Source organism: Mustela nigripes, chromosome 5 (genome assembly GCF_022355385.1).
Source record: "Mustela nigripes isolate SB6536 chromosome 5, MUSNIG.SB6536, whole genome shotgun sequence".
In the NCBI taxonomy this organism is placed as follows: domain Eukaryota; kingdom Metazoa; phylum Chordata; class Mammalia; order Carnivora; family Mustelidae; genus Mustela; species Mustela nigripes.
This window is the reverse complement of record NC_081561.1, coordinates 68,021,769-68,037,134: the sequence shown is the minus strand read 5'-3', so window position 1 is coordinate 68,037,134 and position 15,366 is coordinate 68,021,769. Positions and strand designations below refer to the sequence as shown.

Here is a 15,366-nt window from a genome sequence, read left to right as displayed (position 1 = left end):
TCAAATAAATAAAATCTTAAAAAAAAAAAAAATCACATTTGTACTATTACCAGTCTCAGAAAAATCTTGAACTGTTTGGAAGCTGTTAAGATCATCATGATGGATTCAGTTTTTCCAAAATTCTCATTTTCATTTGAAAACACAAATTTTTATCATTGGCAATAAATGCTGCCAGTTGTTTGCCTTGAAGTAACAGATTTGCTTAATTATTCTCAAGATTAAGTCTACCAAATACATTAACCTTAATAACTGTATTTGCTCTTTTTCCAAGTAAAAGTGATGTTCCATGAAAAAAATGTTGTGCTTTTTCTTTGGACAACATGGTTTGATATGCAGCATATACACTTTATGCACACTTCCCATTTCATCACACAGAATATTAAAAATACGTACTCAAGGATTGAGATTTTAAAAATTAGTAATTTTTACTGCTGCGTCATGGGCATTCTTTTTTTTTTTTTTTTAAAGATTTTATTTATTTATTTGACAGAGAGAAATCACAAGTAGATGGAGAGGCAGGCAGAGAGAGAGAGGAGGAAGCAGGCTCCCTGCCAAGCAGAGAGCCCGATGCGGGACTCGATCCCAGGACCCTGAGATCATGACCTGAGCCGAAGGCAGCGGCTTAACCCACTGAGCCACCCAGGCGCCCCCGCGTCATGGGCATTCTTAAATGAACTTTTTTTTTAACCATGAGCACATAGTGGTGAAGAGTACACTGCACTGATGTGTACTAAAATGCTGTCATTTACTCATCATTGCTTTTGCACCTGTAGTACAAATATCAGCATGGTGAAAAAGCCAAATAATATTTTATTATTATTAAAAGAGTTTTGACCTTGTGGATGCTCTGAAAAGTTCCCACAGACCTATGAGAACTGCTGCTTTGATAGTAACAGGAACACTTCCCAGAAGAACCATACTCTCCCATTCCACTAATTCCCTTCTTTTTGTTTCTTTTGGACAGCTTATGCTTTGTAATTATATATTATAATACTTGCTTGTAATGACCTTGGACAAATCACCTAACCTCTCTGCGTTCCAGTTTCCTTCTCTATACAGAAAATTGTATCTCTTGAGGCATAGCATGAGGACTAAGGCAATTAAAATATGCATATATTCACAGTAGCGCCTGGCATCTAGTTAACGCTGTTGTTACATATGCCATTCATTTTCTTTATGTGCCACCTCCTGCAGAAGGCCACCGTAAACTTTGCAGGGCAGGACCCACGTATATTTCATCTACCAGTGTATCCCCAAAACCCAGCCAAGTGCTTGGCCTATGGTTGGGGGTTGACAAATACTTTTTGAATGAATGTATTTTAAAAATAAAAAAAAGTTTGCTTTTCTTAAGCTGCAGAGCAGTTTGGGGAGAAATGATGACAGATGACAATAGTAGTCCTTATGCTTGGATCAAGAGGAAATTGGAGTTTACAGGTGGAGTTTTCTCACAGAACTTTGGTAAGCCAAATGAGCAGACTGTTCAGCAGCTGACTTAAAGAGGACTGTTATTTTCTATCTCAAGGTACAGCAGAGTTTTTTTATATTTGACCCATGAATATACTTTCTGTTTGGTCAGTCTTTGTTTTAGAATAGGACTTTTTTGGCTTTCTGTAATCTTGGGTAGTAGGAGAAAAGCTGACCACTTGGGGCATATGGGAAAAGAGAAAATAGAGGGAGATTCTTTATAAAAGGTGTGTGTTAACTCAAATTAACTGTAAGACTTTGTTCTGCTATGTGGAAGAAGTAGAAGAAAAGCCAGGGAATGGATCGAAATACTTTGTTAGTTACATCATCCCACTGACTTTTGTCACAGGAGAAAAGGCCACGTGAAGAATATGGTTCGTTCTGTTTCTGCTGTCGGTCAGGATCCTTTATACAGTAATTTCTGTGATACTTCTTTTTAAAAGTTTAGTTCCAGGAAAGAAAGAGAGTCTTACCAGATAAAACGACATTGCTTCTTTTAATGAGACAAAGAGTTATTTATAGGAAACTTGTATTAAATTTGATACACAATAAACACTATTAGGATATTTTTATAGTGATATCTTGCCATCTCTGTATGTTTATTTTTTACATTTATTTATCCTATGAGCTTTAAAGCCTTTTGGGAAGTAGGTGGGAGAAGATGATCAATTTTAGATATTGGTATTAAATGGTATAATTGCTAGAGATGTAAATTTTAATCCACTTCCATTGTAAACTGCATTTTCAAACATTAAAAAATATATATTTAAAAGCATACTTGTTTCCTTTTAGTGATTACCTTTTGTACACATACTTTAAAACAGAAGGTGTAGAAACATAGGTAAATGTGAAATAAATGTATTTACTTCTTTATCAGCAGCTTTCTATGCTATTGTTCATTATAATTAAACTGCTATTGGGAGTCAACTCTTTGTAATTCTTAAACAACTTGGGGAATGTATGCTTTTGCGTGCATGCATGTCTGTGCTTGCTTATGTGTCTTTCTGTGTATACATATGAGCCCCTGTGTGTGGGGGTTGGGGGCAGTGGTGGGCCAGATGAGGAATGTTCTGAGTCTCTTCCTTAAAGCCCTGTCTGTCTGAGATTTGTGGATGTGATCTCATTTGGAGCTCATGGGCCACTTCACCACCAATTCTCTGTTACTGCCAGGATTACACAGGATGTCAGGAAGTCTATGTTTTAATGCCATTTGTAATTTGGGACAACTCACCTAATCTCTTTGGGTCTTAGTTTCTTCATATGCAAAATAAAGATGCTTTACCTGATTTGTTTCGGTTCTTAGGTTGGGCCCTCTAAGATGTGTTACTGAGAGAGCTGAATGACATGTGGAAACTAATGACTGATGATGTTTGCTAGTTTCTTTTCTTAGTTTGATCCTCTCCCTGACTAGAGGTTTTTGAGGGGTGCTTAAGGGAAACTAATTGGCAGTTTTATCCATAAGCCTGTAAAATAAAAACTAGGTTATGTTTAGAAAGAAAAACAAAGTGGAGAAATAGGAAACTCAAAATAAAAAATTCCTTTGATTTTGGTGCCTCACGGTGGAATCCAGTAGTGATGGATTATTTTAGGAAGGAATTATCTCTTTGGAAAAGTTTGGGTGTTCGAAAGAGTGTGAGATGAGAAATAGAAAAGTAACAGCTCCATTAAATACAAATAAGTGGTGATGATAATGCACTGATGTTGTTTAGATAGACTGCTTCTCTTTTTCTTTTTGGGGAATATTTTATTCCTACTTTGTGAATTACTTGGTTTTCATCTGTTTCCACACTCCATTCCACCTGGACTACATGCAGAGAATCGCTGCTTTAAGAAATCCCACCAGTGATTGATTTAATTGCTTGGGTATAGTGAAGGTCATGGTCCTAAGTAAGGCCCCGGGACTCTCCTAGAAGAAGATCATTTTATCCTTACTGTCTACGGAAAGAATGTCTTGATGGTCAGTTTTATTTTTCTGTACATTAATCTTCAAGATCAAATGTAGGAAAAGTGAAAAGTTTGTTTCCCAGATTAAGACTGTATTTAACATAGTTTTTACTGTTTTTGGCTTTGCTTATTAAAGCATTTTTGGGCTCTTGCTTGAAATTTTAAGTAAGAGGTGAAGGTTGAAATCAGCTGTTTCCTTTAAACTTTCATTCTTGTTCTAATGTTGCCAAAGTAGGACAGGTGAAAAATACTCAGGCTTTTTTATGGTCAGACTGATTTTGAGTCTGTTACTTATTAGCTATGTGATTTGGGGCAAATCATTTAAACTCTTTAAACTTCCAGTTTCCTTAACTACTAAGAAAAAAGTTGGAGAGTAAGAATTACAGATAATGTATGGTGTGTATATGCCTGCCATATGGTGTATAGATGCTTGCTTTCTGGTAACTGTGAATATTGTTAGTAAGTTAAACATATGTATTATAGCTATAGAAACACATTTCTTTTTCCCTCTGTGGCCAGCTGCTTGATAACACTTCCACTGCCTTACCCTGTGAGTAATTGGGTTCAAAGTGCTGTTCTGCCGCTGACCAGTTGGGTAGCCCTGGATATAAAATCAATTTTGATTGGCCTTGGTGTTATTATGTAAATAGTAACTGTCTTAATCATAGTCTTTATATTCTCTGAGATCTCTTTAAATTCTAAAATTTGGTGATATTAGGAAGTTAACCATTAAATAAAATATGGAAATTTCTAATCTTGACATAAAATATGTCAGTGACTGTTTTCTTTGCAGCTAAAATGCTTTTATCATGGATAAGAAATAAGTTACTTAAATATTACTAAATTTAGAGTAAATTTGAAATACTTTTGAAAGTTTGAAAAATAAAATTGGGTTTTGACTTTTATTTTATTTCTTACTATATCTACAGTGTAGTTCATTGGTGTACATGACAAAGTAGGGCTCCCCTAAGCTCTCTCTTTCTTCAAAGGGTTTAGGATGGAAACTTGTTAAAGATCAAGAGATTCTCATTCTATTGGGGGATGATTTGGGACAAGGGTTCTCCAGCAGCTGAGGGCTTCTATCTTCCTCTTGTGCTCTCACTGGGGCTGGTGGTCCAGGGAGCTCTTACTCCTTAGAGTCCATGTGGACCAGATCTACCACCTGGTTGCTGTAGCCAAATTCATTATCATACCAGGAAATGGGCTTGACACAGTGGTCATTGAGGGCAGTGTCACTCCCAGCACTGAAGGTGGAAGAGTGGGTGCTATTATTGTAGTTGCAGTGGACAGCCTGGTCCTCACTGGAACCCAGGATGCCTTGACGGGGTCCTCCAATGCCTGCTTCACCATCTTCTTGATATTATCATAATTGGCAGCTTGCTTTAGGCAGCAGGTGAGATCCATGACTGGTGAGTTGGGGGTGAGGACATGGAAAGCCTAACCGGGGAGCTTCCCATTCAGCTTCCGGATAACCTTGCCTCCATCCTTGGCTGTAGAAGCAAGGATGATGTTCTGGGCATCCCCTCAGCCATCACGCCACAGCTTCTCAGTGGCGCCAGCCATGGTCTTCTTGTGGCATTGATGGCAAGGACTGTGTCATTAGTCTTTTCATGTTGCCCAAGTTGTCATGAATGATCTTGGACAGAGGGCCCAGGCAGTTTTTGGTACAGGAGGCATTGCTGACAGTTTCGAGGGAGTTGTAATACTTCTCATGGCTCATGTCCATCACAAACATGGGCCATCATTGGAAGGGGCAGAAGTGATAACCATCTTGGCCATACCCCTCAAATGAGCCTGAGCCTTGGTAGTAAAGACACCAGTGGTCATAGTAAAGTGGTAGTAAAGACACCAGTGGATTCTACAACATACTCCATGTCAGCATCACTGTATTTGATGCTGGAGGGATTTCCCTCTGGGAAGATGGAGATGGACTTTCCATTGATGACAGGTTTTCTGTTCTCAGCCTTGACTGTGCCATTGAATTTGCCATGGATGAAGTCATACTGGAACACACAGACCATGTAGTTGAGGTTAGTAAAAGGGTCATTGATGGTAACAATTTCGACTTTGCCAGAGTTAAGAGCAGTCTTGGTGCCCAGGTGCCCAGGATGGCCAAATCCAAATCCCAGCCGGCACTGCACGAGAAGATGCATCTATTTGTTGAACAAGGACAGATAGAGAGCCTGGGCTTCAAATTTTAATATCTTCATCTTCTCTCTGTAAAGAATTTTTATTTATTTTTTAAGTAGGGCAGCTCTTGAGAAATTATTTGACTTAGGTTCATGTTTGTAATATGCCACACTCAAAAGGCCCATGTACTACTCTGTTTTCCTTGCCCTTTTATAATAGTTTCTGACTTAAATATTAGTCTGCCAAATTAATTAATGAATAACACTTATGCCTCTTTAACTTACTCCTTCCTTTCTTCTTTCCTTCCTTTCTTTCTTTTTAAAATATTTAATTTATTTATTTGACAGAGAGACAGTGAGAGAGGGAACACAAGCAGGGGGAGTGGGGAGGGAGAAACAGGCTTCCTGCTGAGCAGGGAGCCCAATGTGGAGCTTGATCCCAGGACCCCGGGATCTTGACCTGAGCCAAAGGCAGATGCTTAACGGCTGAGCCACTCAGGCGCTCCTTTAACTTCTTTCTTAACTCTAGGAGTTTTGCTCCGTTATTAATAACTCATGAGGTTTTTGGTTTGAAAGATAAATCATATTGGGACTACCAGCAGTATATGCCTTTTGAAATACAAAATATACCCCCTATCACAAAGATTTAATTAAGTAAATCTAATTAAACCTTTGAAGTAGTTTTTTTTTTTTTGTCTTTGTTGTTTTTTAATTTGTAAGTTATTGCTACACCTAGCATGGGGCTCAAACTCACACAACCACAAGATCAGGAGTCATATGCTCTACTGACTGAGCAAGCCAGGCACCCTAATTAAACCTTTAGATCTAACTTCCAGTTAACAGATCTACATACAGGAATATATGCCCAATCTACATGGAGGAATATATTAGACAATAGTATAAAGAAATAAGACATTCAGAATGAAAGTCACTGTAATGAAAAAAGAGGTAAGGGTTGTGATAGATTAAATGGCTTATTTTAAACTATTTTTAAGTGTAGGTTCACTTTATTATAATCTTCATATTGCTCAAAAAGAGTGTATATTTCTCAAATATTTATTTTCCTTTTGTGATCACTTTGTTTCAAAGACTATAAAAACCTATAGGTTTTTGATTTTTTTTTTTTTAACTAAGAAGCACTTTTTAGATAGACATTTTTAAAGATTTTATTTATTTATTTGAGATAGAGTGTATGAGAAAGAGTACAAGATTAGGGGCAGAGGGAGAAGGAGGAGCAGACTCCCTGCTGAGCAGGGAGCCTGATGCGGGGATCCATCCCACAACCCTGAGCTCATGACCTGAGCCGAAGGCAGACGCTTAACTGACTGAGCCACCCAGGCGCCACAAGACTTACTTGTATTTTAAAGGAGCAATCTTCAAGATACACTGAACATTGTCTGGTAACAGGTGAATTTAAAGGTTTATAATTATTTTGGTAGGCATATTTTTGTTAAATGGAAGAAGATCTATAAGACATTGATCATATATGTAAGTTTTTTTTTCTTTTCTAAGTTTTTCAGTAGGAGTATCTGTGAAAGATACTGTGTGAAAACTGTTACATACCCTTTTAGAAGACAATGGAAATGATGTCCTAATTTAATCTCTTGTGTATGTTTATTATATTCAAAGAACAGAGTCAACTACTAGCATAATTATTTCTTTTAGCATTTAAATCTTTTTTAAAAAACTGAAGGGTAGTTGATACACAATGTGACATTAGTTTCAGATGTACAACTATATGCTCTGCTCTGCTCAGCATAGATGTAGCTACCATCTGTCATGACTATATTTCCTATGCTGTACCTTTCATCCTGTGACTTGCTCATTCTATAACTGAAGGCCTGTACCTTTCATTCTCCTTCATCCCCCTTTTTTGCCCATTCCCCTACTCATAATGGTGTGTGTGTGTTTGGAGGGAGGAGGAAAGAGAGTGTGTGCTTGCAAGAAGAAGAAAAAAATAGATTATCCTGTAGAAAAATAGGCAAGAGACTTGATATGCACTTCACAAAACAGGCTATTCAGATGGCCAGTAAACATATGAAAAAGGTGATTAACCTTATTAGTAATCAAGAAGGTTTAGTTAAAATCACGATGGAATTCTACTGCTTTCCTACCAGAATGGCTAAAAGTAAAAAGATTGACAGTACCAAGTGAAGACAAGGATGTAAAACCATCAGAGTTCTCATACATGATGGGCATGTCAGTTGCGTGATGACTTGGAAAACTGGCCTTATTTGCCAAGGTTTAATGTCCTCATACATTGTAAACCAGCATTTTGTCTCCTAGATATATACTGCACAGAACTGTATTCCATATGTACCAAAAGACAGGTTTATACAAATATCAATTTAATAGTCAAAAACTGGAAACCAGCATAAATAATCAAAAAGAATGGTAAGTTTTGGTCTTTTCATTTAGTGAATACTATATAGTAGTGAAGATGAATGAGCTGCAGCTATACAAAACATGAATCTCATAAACATAAGCTTAAGGCAAAAGCCAGGCATGAATGAATGCATACTATATGATTCTCTTTATATAACGTTCAGAAACAGGCAAAATTAGTTGTGGTGTTAGAATTCAGGGTATTACTCTAATAATTCTGTCTGTGGATGAAAGTGGAGGTAGTTATTAGGAAGGAGCCACAAGGAGAGTCCTCGAGTGCTAATACTGCCCTGTTTCTTCATCTGGATGGTAGTTCAGTAGACATGTTTTTTTTTTTCTGGAATTCATTGTGTGTGTACTTCTCTGATGTTAAGTTATACATGAATAAAAATATTATAAGAAGCAATGAGGAAGTTCTTCTGATAGGGAGCGATCTCCAAGAAGTAACACAGGCAAGATACAGCAGTGTTTACATTATAAAACATTATAGTTTCTTTTTTTTTTTTTTAAGATTTATTTATTTATTTGACAGACAGAGATCACAAGTAGGCAGAGAGGCAGACAGAGAGAGAGGAGGAAGCAGGCTTCCTGCTAAGCAGAGAGCCCGATGTGGGGCTTGATCCCAGGACCCTGGGATCATGACCTGAGCCGAAAGCAGAGGCTTTAACCCACTGAGCCACCCAGGTGCCCAACATTATGGTTCTGTGCCCAACATTATGGTTCTGTTTATAGCATGCCACCTCTTTTCTTTTACCTCTGGTTGTTACCCAAGCCCCAGTCCTTGGCCATCTGTTTTCCCTCTAATTCAGTCTTAGGATATAAATTCCTATCTCTGTGCTTCTCAGTGCTTCTTAGTCCCAATTTATCACTTTTTTTTTTTTTTAATTTCCAACATTCTGTGGCATAGTTCCTATTGATTATATCATGGCTAACACACAAACATGTCTAAAACTTAGATCTAACTCCCTCAAGTCTAAATAAGCTACCATCCTGATTTTGCTATTTCTTTCAATGGCTTCAGTATTCTCTAAGCTTGAAGTATTTGTCATTGTTGATCTAATTCTCCACTGGACATCCAGTCTGTGTTGCCAACAATTTCCTTTCAGCATCCTGAAATGCTTTATTTCCATTTCCAGTGTTCCCATGATAACATCATTTGAAAAGCTACAATAGGGTATTGATAAAGGGTGAAGTCCCTGTCTTCACTTTTCCTGCAAATAGCATGTTGCTAAAATGGCATTGGAAAAAAATGTTTCAAAGTTATACAGTGATGATGGTTGTATAACTCTATGCAGTATACTAAAAACTGCTCAACTGTATACGCTTTTTTTTTTTTTAAGAATTTATTTATTTATTTGACACAGAGAGAGATCACAAGTAGGCAGAGAGAGGCAGAGAGAGAGGAAGGGAAACAGGCTCCCTGCCTAGCAGAGAGCCGGATGTGGGGCTCGATCCCAGGACCCTGGGATCATGACCTGAACGGAAGGCAGAGGCTTTAACCCACTGAGCCACCAGGTGCCCTTCAATCGTATACCTTTAACGTGCATTTTATGGTACAGCAATTATATCTCAAGAAAGTTGTGATTGGAACAAAACCAAAAATGTCACTGAGAGCATGTAATGATTTCCATTGAGAATAAATCTTAGTTTTGGTCTTTCATCCAGAACTAGTCATTTATCCAGCTTCATGTTCCTAACCAGTCTTGGGCAGTCTGAGCATTACTCAGAGAAGAAAACTTCTCTGAGTAATCTAATCTCCTTGATAATAACATCTTCGTATTGTAGTAAGTGCTTTCATGTATAAGATTAATAATCTCATGAGAATAGTCAAAGCGATGGATATTATCCCTGTTTTGAAATTAGGGAAACCAGTGAGGGACAGAGTGATTTATCTAGAAGCACAGGGCTAGTCTTAGCATTCATTTCAACTTAAAGATACTTCCTGAACATCTTTTGTGTACTAGGTACTGATTGGTGCAGTTGGGATGCAGAGATGTATTTTAGTCCTTTGGTCGCTGAACCCAGAGAATTTACCTAAGTTGCTTCTGGTTTCTCTCTGCCTCTGCTAGTCTTCTTTCCATCTCTCGACTGCTTTACTACTTTTGTTTTATCCTTGTCATTTAACTTCGAAGCACTTCTGAGCTCTCTTTCCTCTTTAAACTTTTCTTTGCTTTGAATTTCTTGGGATGACCAATTCTAAATATATTTGTAACTTGCCACATTTTTCTTTAGTGGGCTTGCATTTAGATCACCTAAGTTGATAAGAAAGCTTCTCCAAGACATAAATAATTATCTATAATTTTAAAGATATTTCCCACAATTCTTTTCTCATTGAGCCCCTTCATGCTTAGGCCAATTATGTTGCATTTAAATAGAAAAATCAGACCTTTCCTTGAGCTTTAATCTGTTGGCCATTTGGGAAGACCAGACCCACAAGAAACATATCGTGTGTGCAAGTGTAAAACACACCAGTTGTGAAAAGTAAAAACTTCAACTTGAATGTATAAGTGGTTCTGAGGAGTTGTTCTGCTATAGCAGAACTGTAGCTTACCCTTAACTCTGATATTTAAGCCCATTGTGACCTCAGTGGCTCCCACCTTAGCACCTGAAGTAATTACTAGATAGTGGGTTGGTTGATGTGGGCTCATATTCTCTGGGGTGGCCACTTGCCTCTCCTTTACTATACCATTAATGTTAATGGACCACTGTGGCACACGTTATCCCTGAAGATGATGAACCATCCCATATCTCTATATTTTTGTAAGCTTCGTAGGTAAAGGTGAGACAGTGAAAAGCCCTCTTCAAATAAGCAACGTAAAATGGAAGTAGCATTCTGTGCTATTAGGAGGTATTAGGAGGTGGGGGTCCCTGGCTGGCTCAGTTGGAAGAGCATGGGACTCTTGATCTTGGGGTTTTGAATGTGAGCCCCACATTGGGTATAGAGATTATAAACAAGCAAACAGACTTTATTTTAAAAAAAGAAGGTACTGTTTATGGTAGAGTTGGTTCTCTTGCCACTCAGATATCTTACCAGTGCTATTGAATTTATGACTGTTCAGTTGGATGTCAGTTCATCTGTTCATTTTAAAGGTAGTTTCTCTGTGTCATCTTTAAATAATTATTAGAGTCAAAATAAAATTAACTTACTTGATGGTTTTTATTGTTGTTCTTTTATAAGGCACAGTTGGTGGATCTGAAATCTGAGCTGACAGAGACCCAGGCAGAGAAGGTCGTGCTGGAGAAAGAAGTCCACGATCAGCTTTTACAACTGCACTCTATCCAGCTTCAGCTCCATGCTAAGACTGGTCAGAGTGTTGACTCTGGTACCATTAAGGCAAAACTGGTAAGTAGTTTAGTAGGTGACATATGCTAACATGTATTTTAGAAGGTGAAGAAGACAGTTTTTAATGAGGCTTTTGAAAATAGAGGGTAATATATGCTCATTGTGGGAAATTCAGAAAACGCAGTAGATGTAAAGATCTTTACGATCATCCACAGTCTTATTAGCGAGGGTGAAAAGGGATAATACCAATAAGCAGTTGATATTTAGAATAGGATTGTTTTCCTATTTGAAAGTATCTGTGTAAATATATTTTAAAGGTATTTGTGATTATAACCTGTAAACATAATTTTTGCCCTATTGGATTGGTTAGGATTAAGTTCTGCTGCATGTAACAGAAAGCCAAATAACATTGGGATTATTCTCGAGTAGTACAAATTATTTCCTCCCGAGTCTGATATAGGTAGTCTAGAGCTGGTATAATAGCTTTATAGATAACTAGGTATATCCAGGTGCTTTTTGTAGTTTGTAGTTTTGTAGTCTACCATTTTTAGCTCATGGTTTCCATCCTTAGGATTTCTTCATTCCAGGCAGGAAGAAGGAAGAATTTAAGGGCAAAAGGATGCTTCCAGGCTGCATTAACCTTCTTTAAAGAACTTTTCATGAAATCCTTCTCAGCGATTTTTGCCCGTCCAGTTAGCCATCTCATTGGCAACCCCAGCTTGCATTTCAGCCTCTTAGCTGGTCACATGGCCATCTCCAGTCAATCTGGAGCCCTTCCTTATGGAAGAAGGGGAAAATAGAATTAGGTGCGAACCGATGGCACATTTTTTTCTGTTGCTCTTATAAGCATTTTTCTTGCCACTGAACATTCTTTAATGTTTGTATAATACTCATTAGAGACATTTTCCATAATTAACCTTTGCCCTCTTAAAACAGGTTGGTTCAGTAGAAAATTTGAAAGTTTCATTTCAGCTTAATCTCCTATGTATTAAGTGTGTACTGTGTGCCAGACACTTGTTTGTAGGACACAGCAATAAGACAGGTACAGTTTGGGAGAGCCAGGAGATGAAATGATGATGATGATAGTCATACATTTTTAAGTTTTACTTGATTTCCATTAATTTCATTTGATTGGGTTTCTAATATTGATGTTAGAATTTATTTAACTGAGTATTTATTTAAACGTTTTAAATTTAGAAATTCTATGAATCTTAAGTTAGTAACCTTGTTCTGTTTAAATGAAATGAGTCAGATTTCTCGCTGCTTCTTTGGGATGTTTGATGGTAACGTTGAGAAACAGTGTACTTTTTCACTAGAAAAGCATTTACTTTCAGTTTTAACATTAGATCTGAAACAGGGTGCTATAGTGGAAAGGCACTGAAGCAGTTAAGTTGACGAATTTTGGTGAAACAAGCAGTTTTAATCTAACACTATAGAGTTACTATTGCTTATGGATTTGCAAGTATATTTGTTCTAATGAACTTTTACCCCAATGATGTTCAGCATACAGAAATTTTCATTATAATGATTATACCACTAGATACATTCATTTGATATTTTTCTAATTATCAAACTTTTTTCTTATATCTTAAGTCTGTCCCCTCTGTGGAGGAGCTGGTAAGTATGTTGTTTCTGTTTTGTGTTAGTATGTCATGCTGAAGTGTTCTTAGTGTCTTACTTGCATATTACATGTTGTCACTTTGTATTTGGAAATGATATTCATGATAGTTTCTAAATCTGCCAGTACCTGAAAAGTTTGCTCTTTTCTCACTGCTCGTTGTTAAAGATTTTTATTTTGTTTGGGATTTGTAACCATTATTTGCAGAACCCATTAATAATTGACAACTTCTGAGCCTTGTAACTTGCTCAGACCTCTGCTTCAAAAGAGCAGTTGGTTTTCTCACTTGAGTGTTTGGAAGTTACATTAAGCAGATCTAGGTTTTTCCTCTTTTTCTATTTGAGTTTATCCCCAGAGAAAGAATGTGCATGTTGGTTTCTTATTCACCCACTGCATGTATTGTAACTTTTTAGCAGTCTTGGAATAATGGTATGGCTTTTGAAACAACTGATTTTTGAAACTCTTTACCAGAACTTATTTTAGAAAATATCAATATATAAATTCTTAATACTTTCTCACTATCCTAACCTAATCAAGTTCCAGTTTGTCTTATGGCTTTATTTCTTGTGGTTCTCTGAGTAGAAAATGAGCTTCTATTAAACAGTTTAACGAAAGATACATATTTTTTCTTTAAAACAAAAAGTGATTAACTTCAGTTTTCTTAGACCTGTTTGTGCTTGCAAATATTATTTTCAGGCCTGAGAGTTTGTCAGATTCATTAGGGGTTTGAATCATGAAAGCAAAATGGTGCTTAGGCGTTTCTTAGATTTCATTAATATTGTATAAATAGCTCATCAAAGTAATTTTAAGTAGATACTTCTCAACATAAAGCTTATTTAGTCCATAAACCAAAGAATACTTGCTCTTCTGGAATTCTTTTTCTGAAACAAATAGGATTAACATAAGTAAATTTCATAAAAATGATTTTTGTTCATGTCATCTAAACTGTGGGGTTTTTTTTTTTTTTTTTGGAACTGATACTTGCCTTTTAGGAAATAGGTTCTGAAATAAATTGTGATTTTAATAATTCCAAGGTTGTTGTAAAAGGAGGATTCTAAATTATTCAAAATCTTGAAAAACAGTATCTAGAAATTATGGTCTAATAGTTATTTTTTTTACAGAAGTTGAAAAAGCCTGATAATTAGTTTTCCTCTATTTATAATAACAACAAATTATTTTTAATCAAAGAGGTGATAAATATATCTGCCATTTGGTAATTATTCATTTTAGCTTGTATATTTTTTATGTGTGTTTAAGACTGATACTCACTGCCTTTTATTTGACTATATCATATATTGAGGCTTAGCTGTATCATTTATTGATATACTGTTGTCAAAACAGTAGACCAAAGCAGACAGTTAAATTAGTGCCAAAATATATTCCAGAATTGTTAGAAGTTTGTTTAAATTTGTTTCTCAGCTTCTTAATATTCATAATAAAAAGGGGAATCATTATAATCATCAGTACCCATACAGTAGAAACAGTATCACTTGCCATTTGCTCAAGAGAAACATTTTTTCTGGTGCTGAGCTAGATCTTTATTTATCTCACAAAAGGGACATAGTGAACAGTGTCTTCCACATCTCGTCAACATATACAGCCACATTTTCACAAGATTTATAGATTCTCTGTATCAGCGAGTTGGTAAAAGCAGTTCTGTAAGGCAGAGAAAGGATAAATGGAAGTTTACAATGTTTGGATAGTTTTCTTGATCCAAAAATAACACTTAAAATATCTTGCAATATTTTAACACTTAAAATATCTCAACTTTCAGAAGAGTTTTATTTAGCCACATTTTGTGTGTGTGTGTGTGTTTGAATTTGACTGCCTTTAGGCAGGATTTTGTACCTTCCATTTTCCACTCTACTTTGTCTTGTATTGGCCTCTCTGTTTTGTGCTTGGGCCCTGAAGTCATTTATGTTAGTCACCCCTGGTTTATAGGAATAGACGTAGGAAGCATTATTTCTCATGTGTAAGCTCGTGATAAAAATTGGATGGCAAAGATTTTGAGGTTTTATACTCTGGCTAACACCTTTAATTCATATACATGGACTATCCACCAAGTGGAATATGGGACGGCATCCTTTTATGAGAGCTAAAATTGAATGTCCAACCTACCTCATAGAAGGCAGGTGAGGCCCTGTTTTCCTCTGCAAACATTTTCATATTTTAACTTCATTCACTTTGGTATATGGACAGGTAGATGAATCAGATCCCTAAATTCAGTGATAATCTATACCATAGATATGCTTAAGTAGAAAAAAAATTTTAATGTGTAAATGTTTCAGTGCATTTGTTACCAGCATTTTTCCATCAAACATTCTTAAAAAAATTAGAGTGTTCTGATTTAAGCAGTGTAAGTTTCTTATAGTCCTCTAAGGTAAATCAGCTGTAGAGTCTATCTTTATAATTGAAGGATTTTGACTTGTTTATAGAATTACTGCATTAGGAATGCCTGGGTGGCTCAGTCTGTTAAATATCTGCCTTTGACTCATGTCATGATCCCAGGATCCTGGGATCGTGTTCCCATCAGTCTCCTTGCT

The 15,366-nt window shown here is 36.6% G+C and overlaps 1 protein-coding gene and 1 pseudogene across 3 annotated transcripts in view; one reads left to right on the top strand and one right to left on the bottom strand.

Annotated features, from left to right (window-relative positions):
* GOPC (golgi associated PDZ and coiled-coil motif containing) overlaps positions 1-15,366 on the top strand; it is a 41,311-nt gene that overhangs the window by 8,894 nt on the left and 17,051 nt on the right. For 2 of the 3 annotated variants that reach the window (XM_059400614.1, XM_059400612.1), the window contains exons 2-3: positions 11,101-11,265; positions 12,799-12,822. In XM_059400614.1, coding sequence (XP_059256597.1) covers positions 11,101-11,265; positions 12,799-12,822 — 189 coding nt within the window. The remainder of the gene's footprint in view (positions 1-11,100; positions 11,266-12,798; positions 12,823-15,366) is intronic. The other variant, XM_059400613.1, reaches the window with a different exon arrangement.
* On the bottom strand, positions 4,535-5,546 carry LOC132017332 (glyceraldehyde-3-phosphate dehydrogenase-like; annotated as a pseudogene).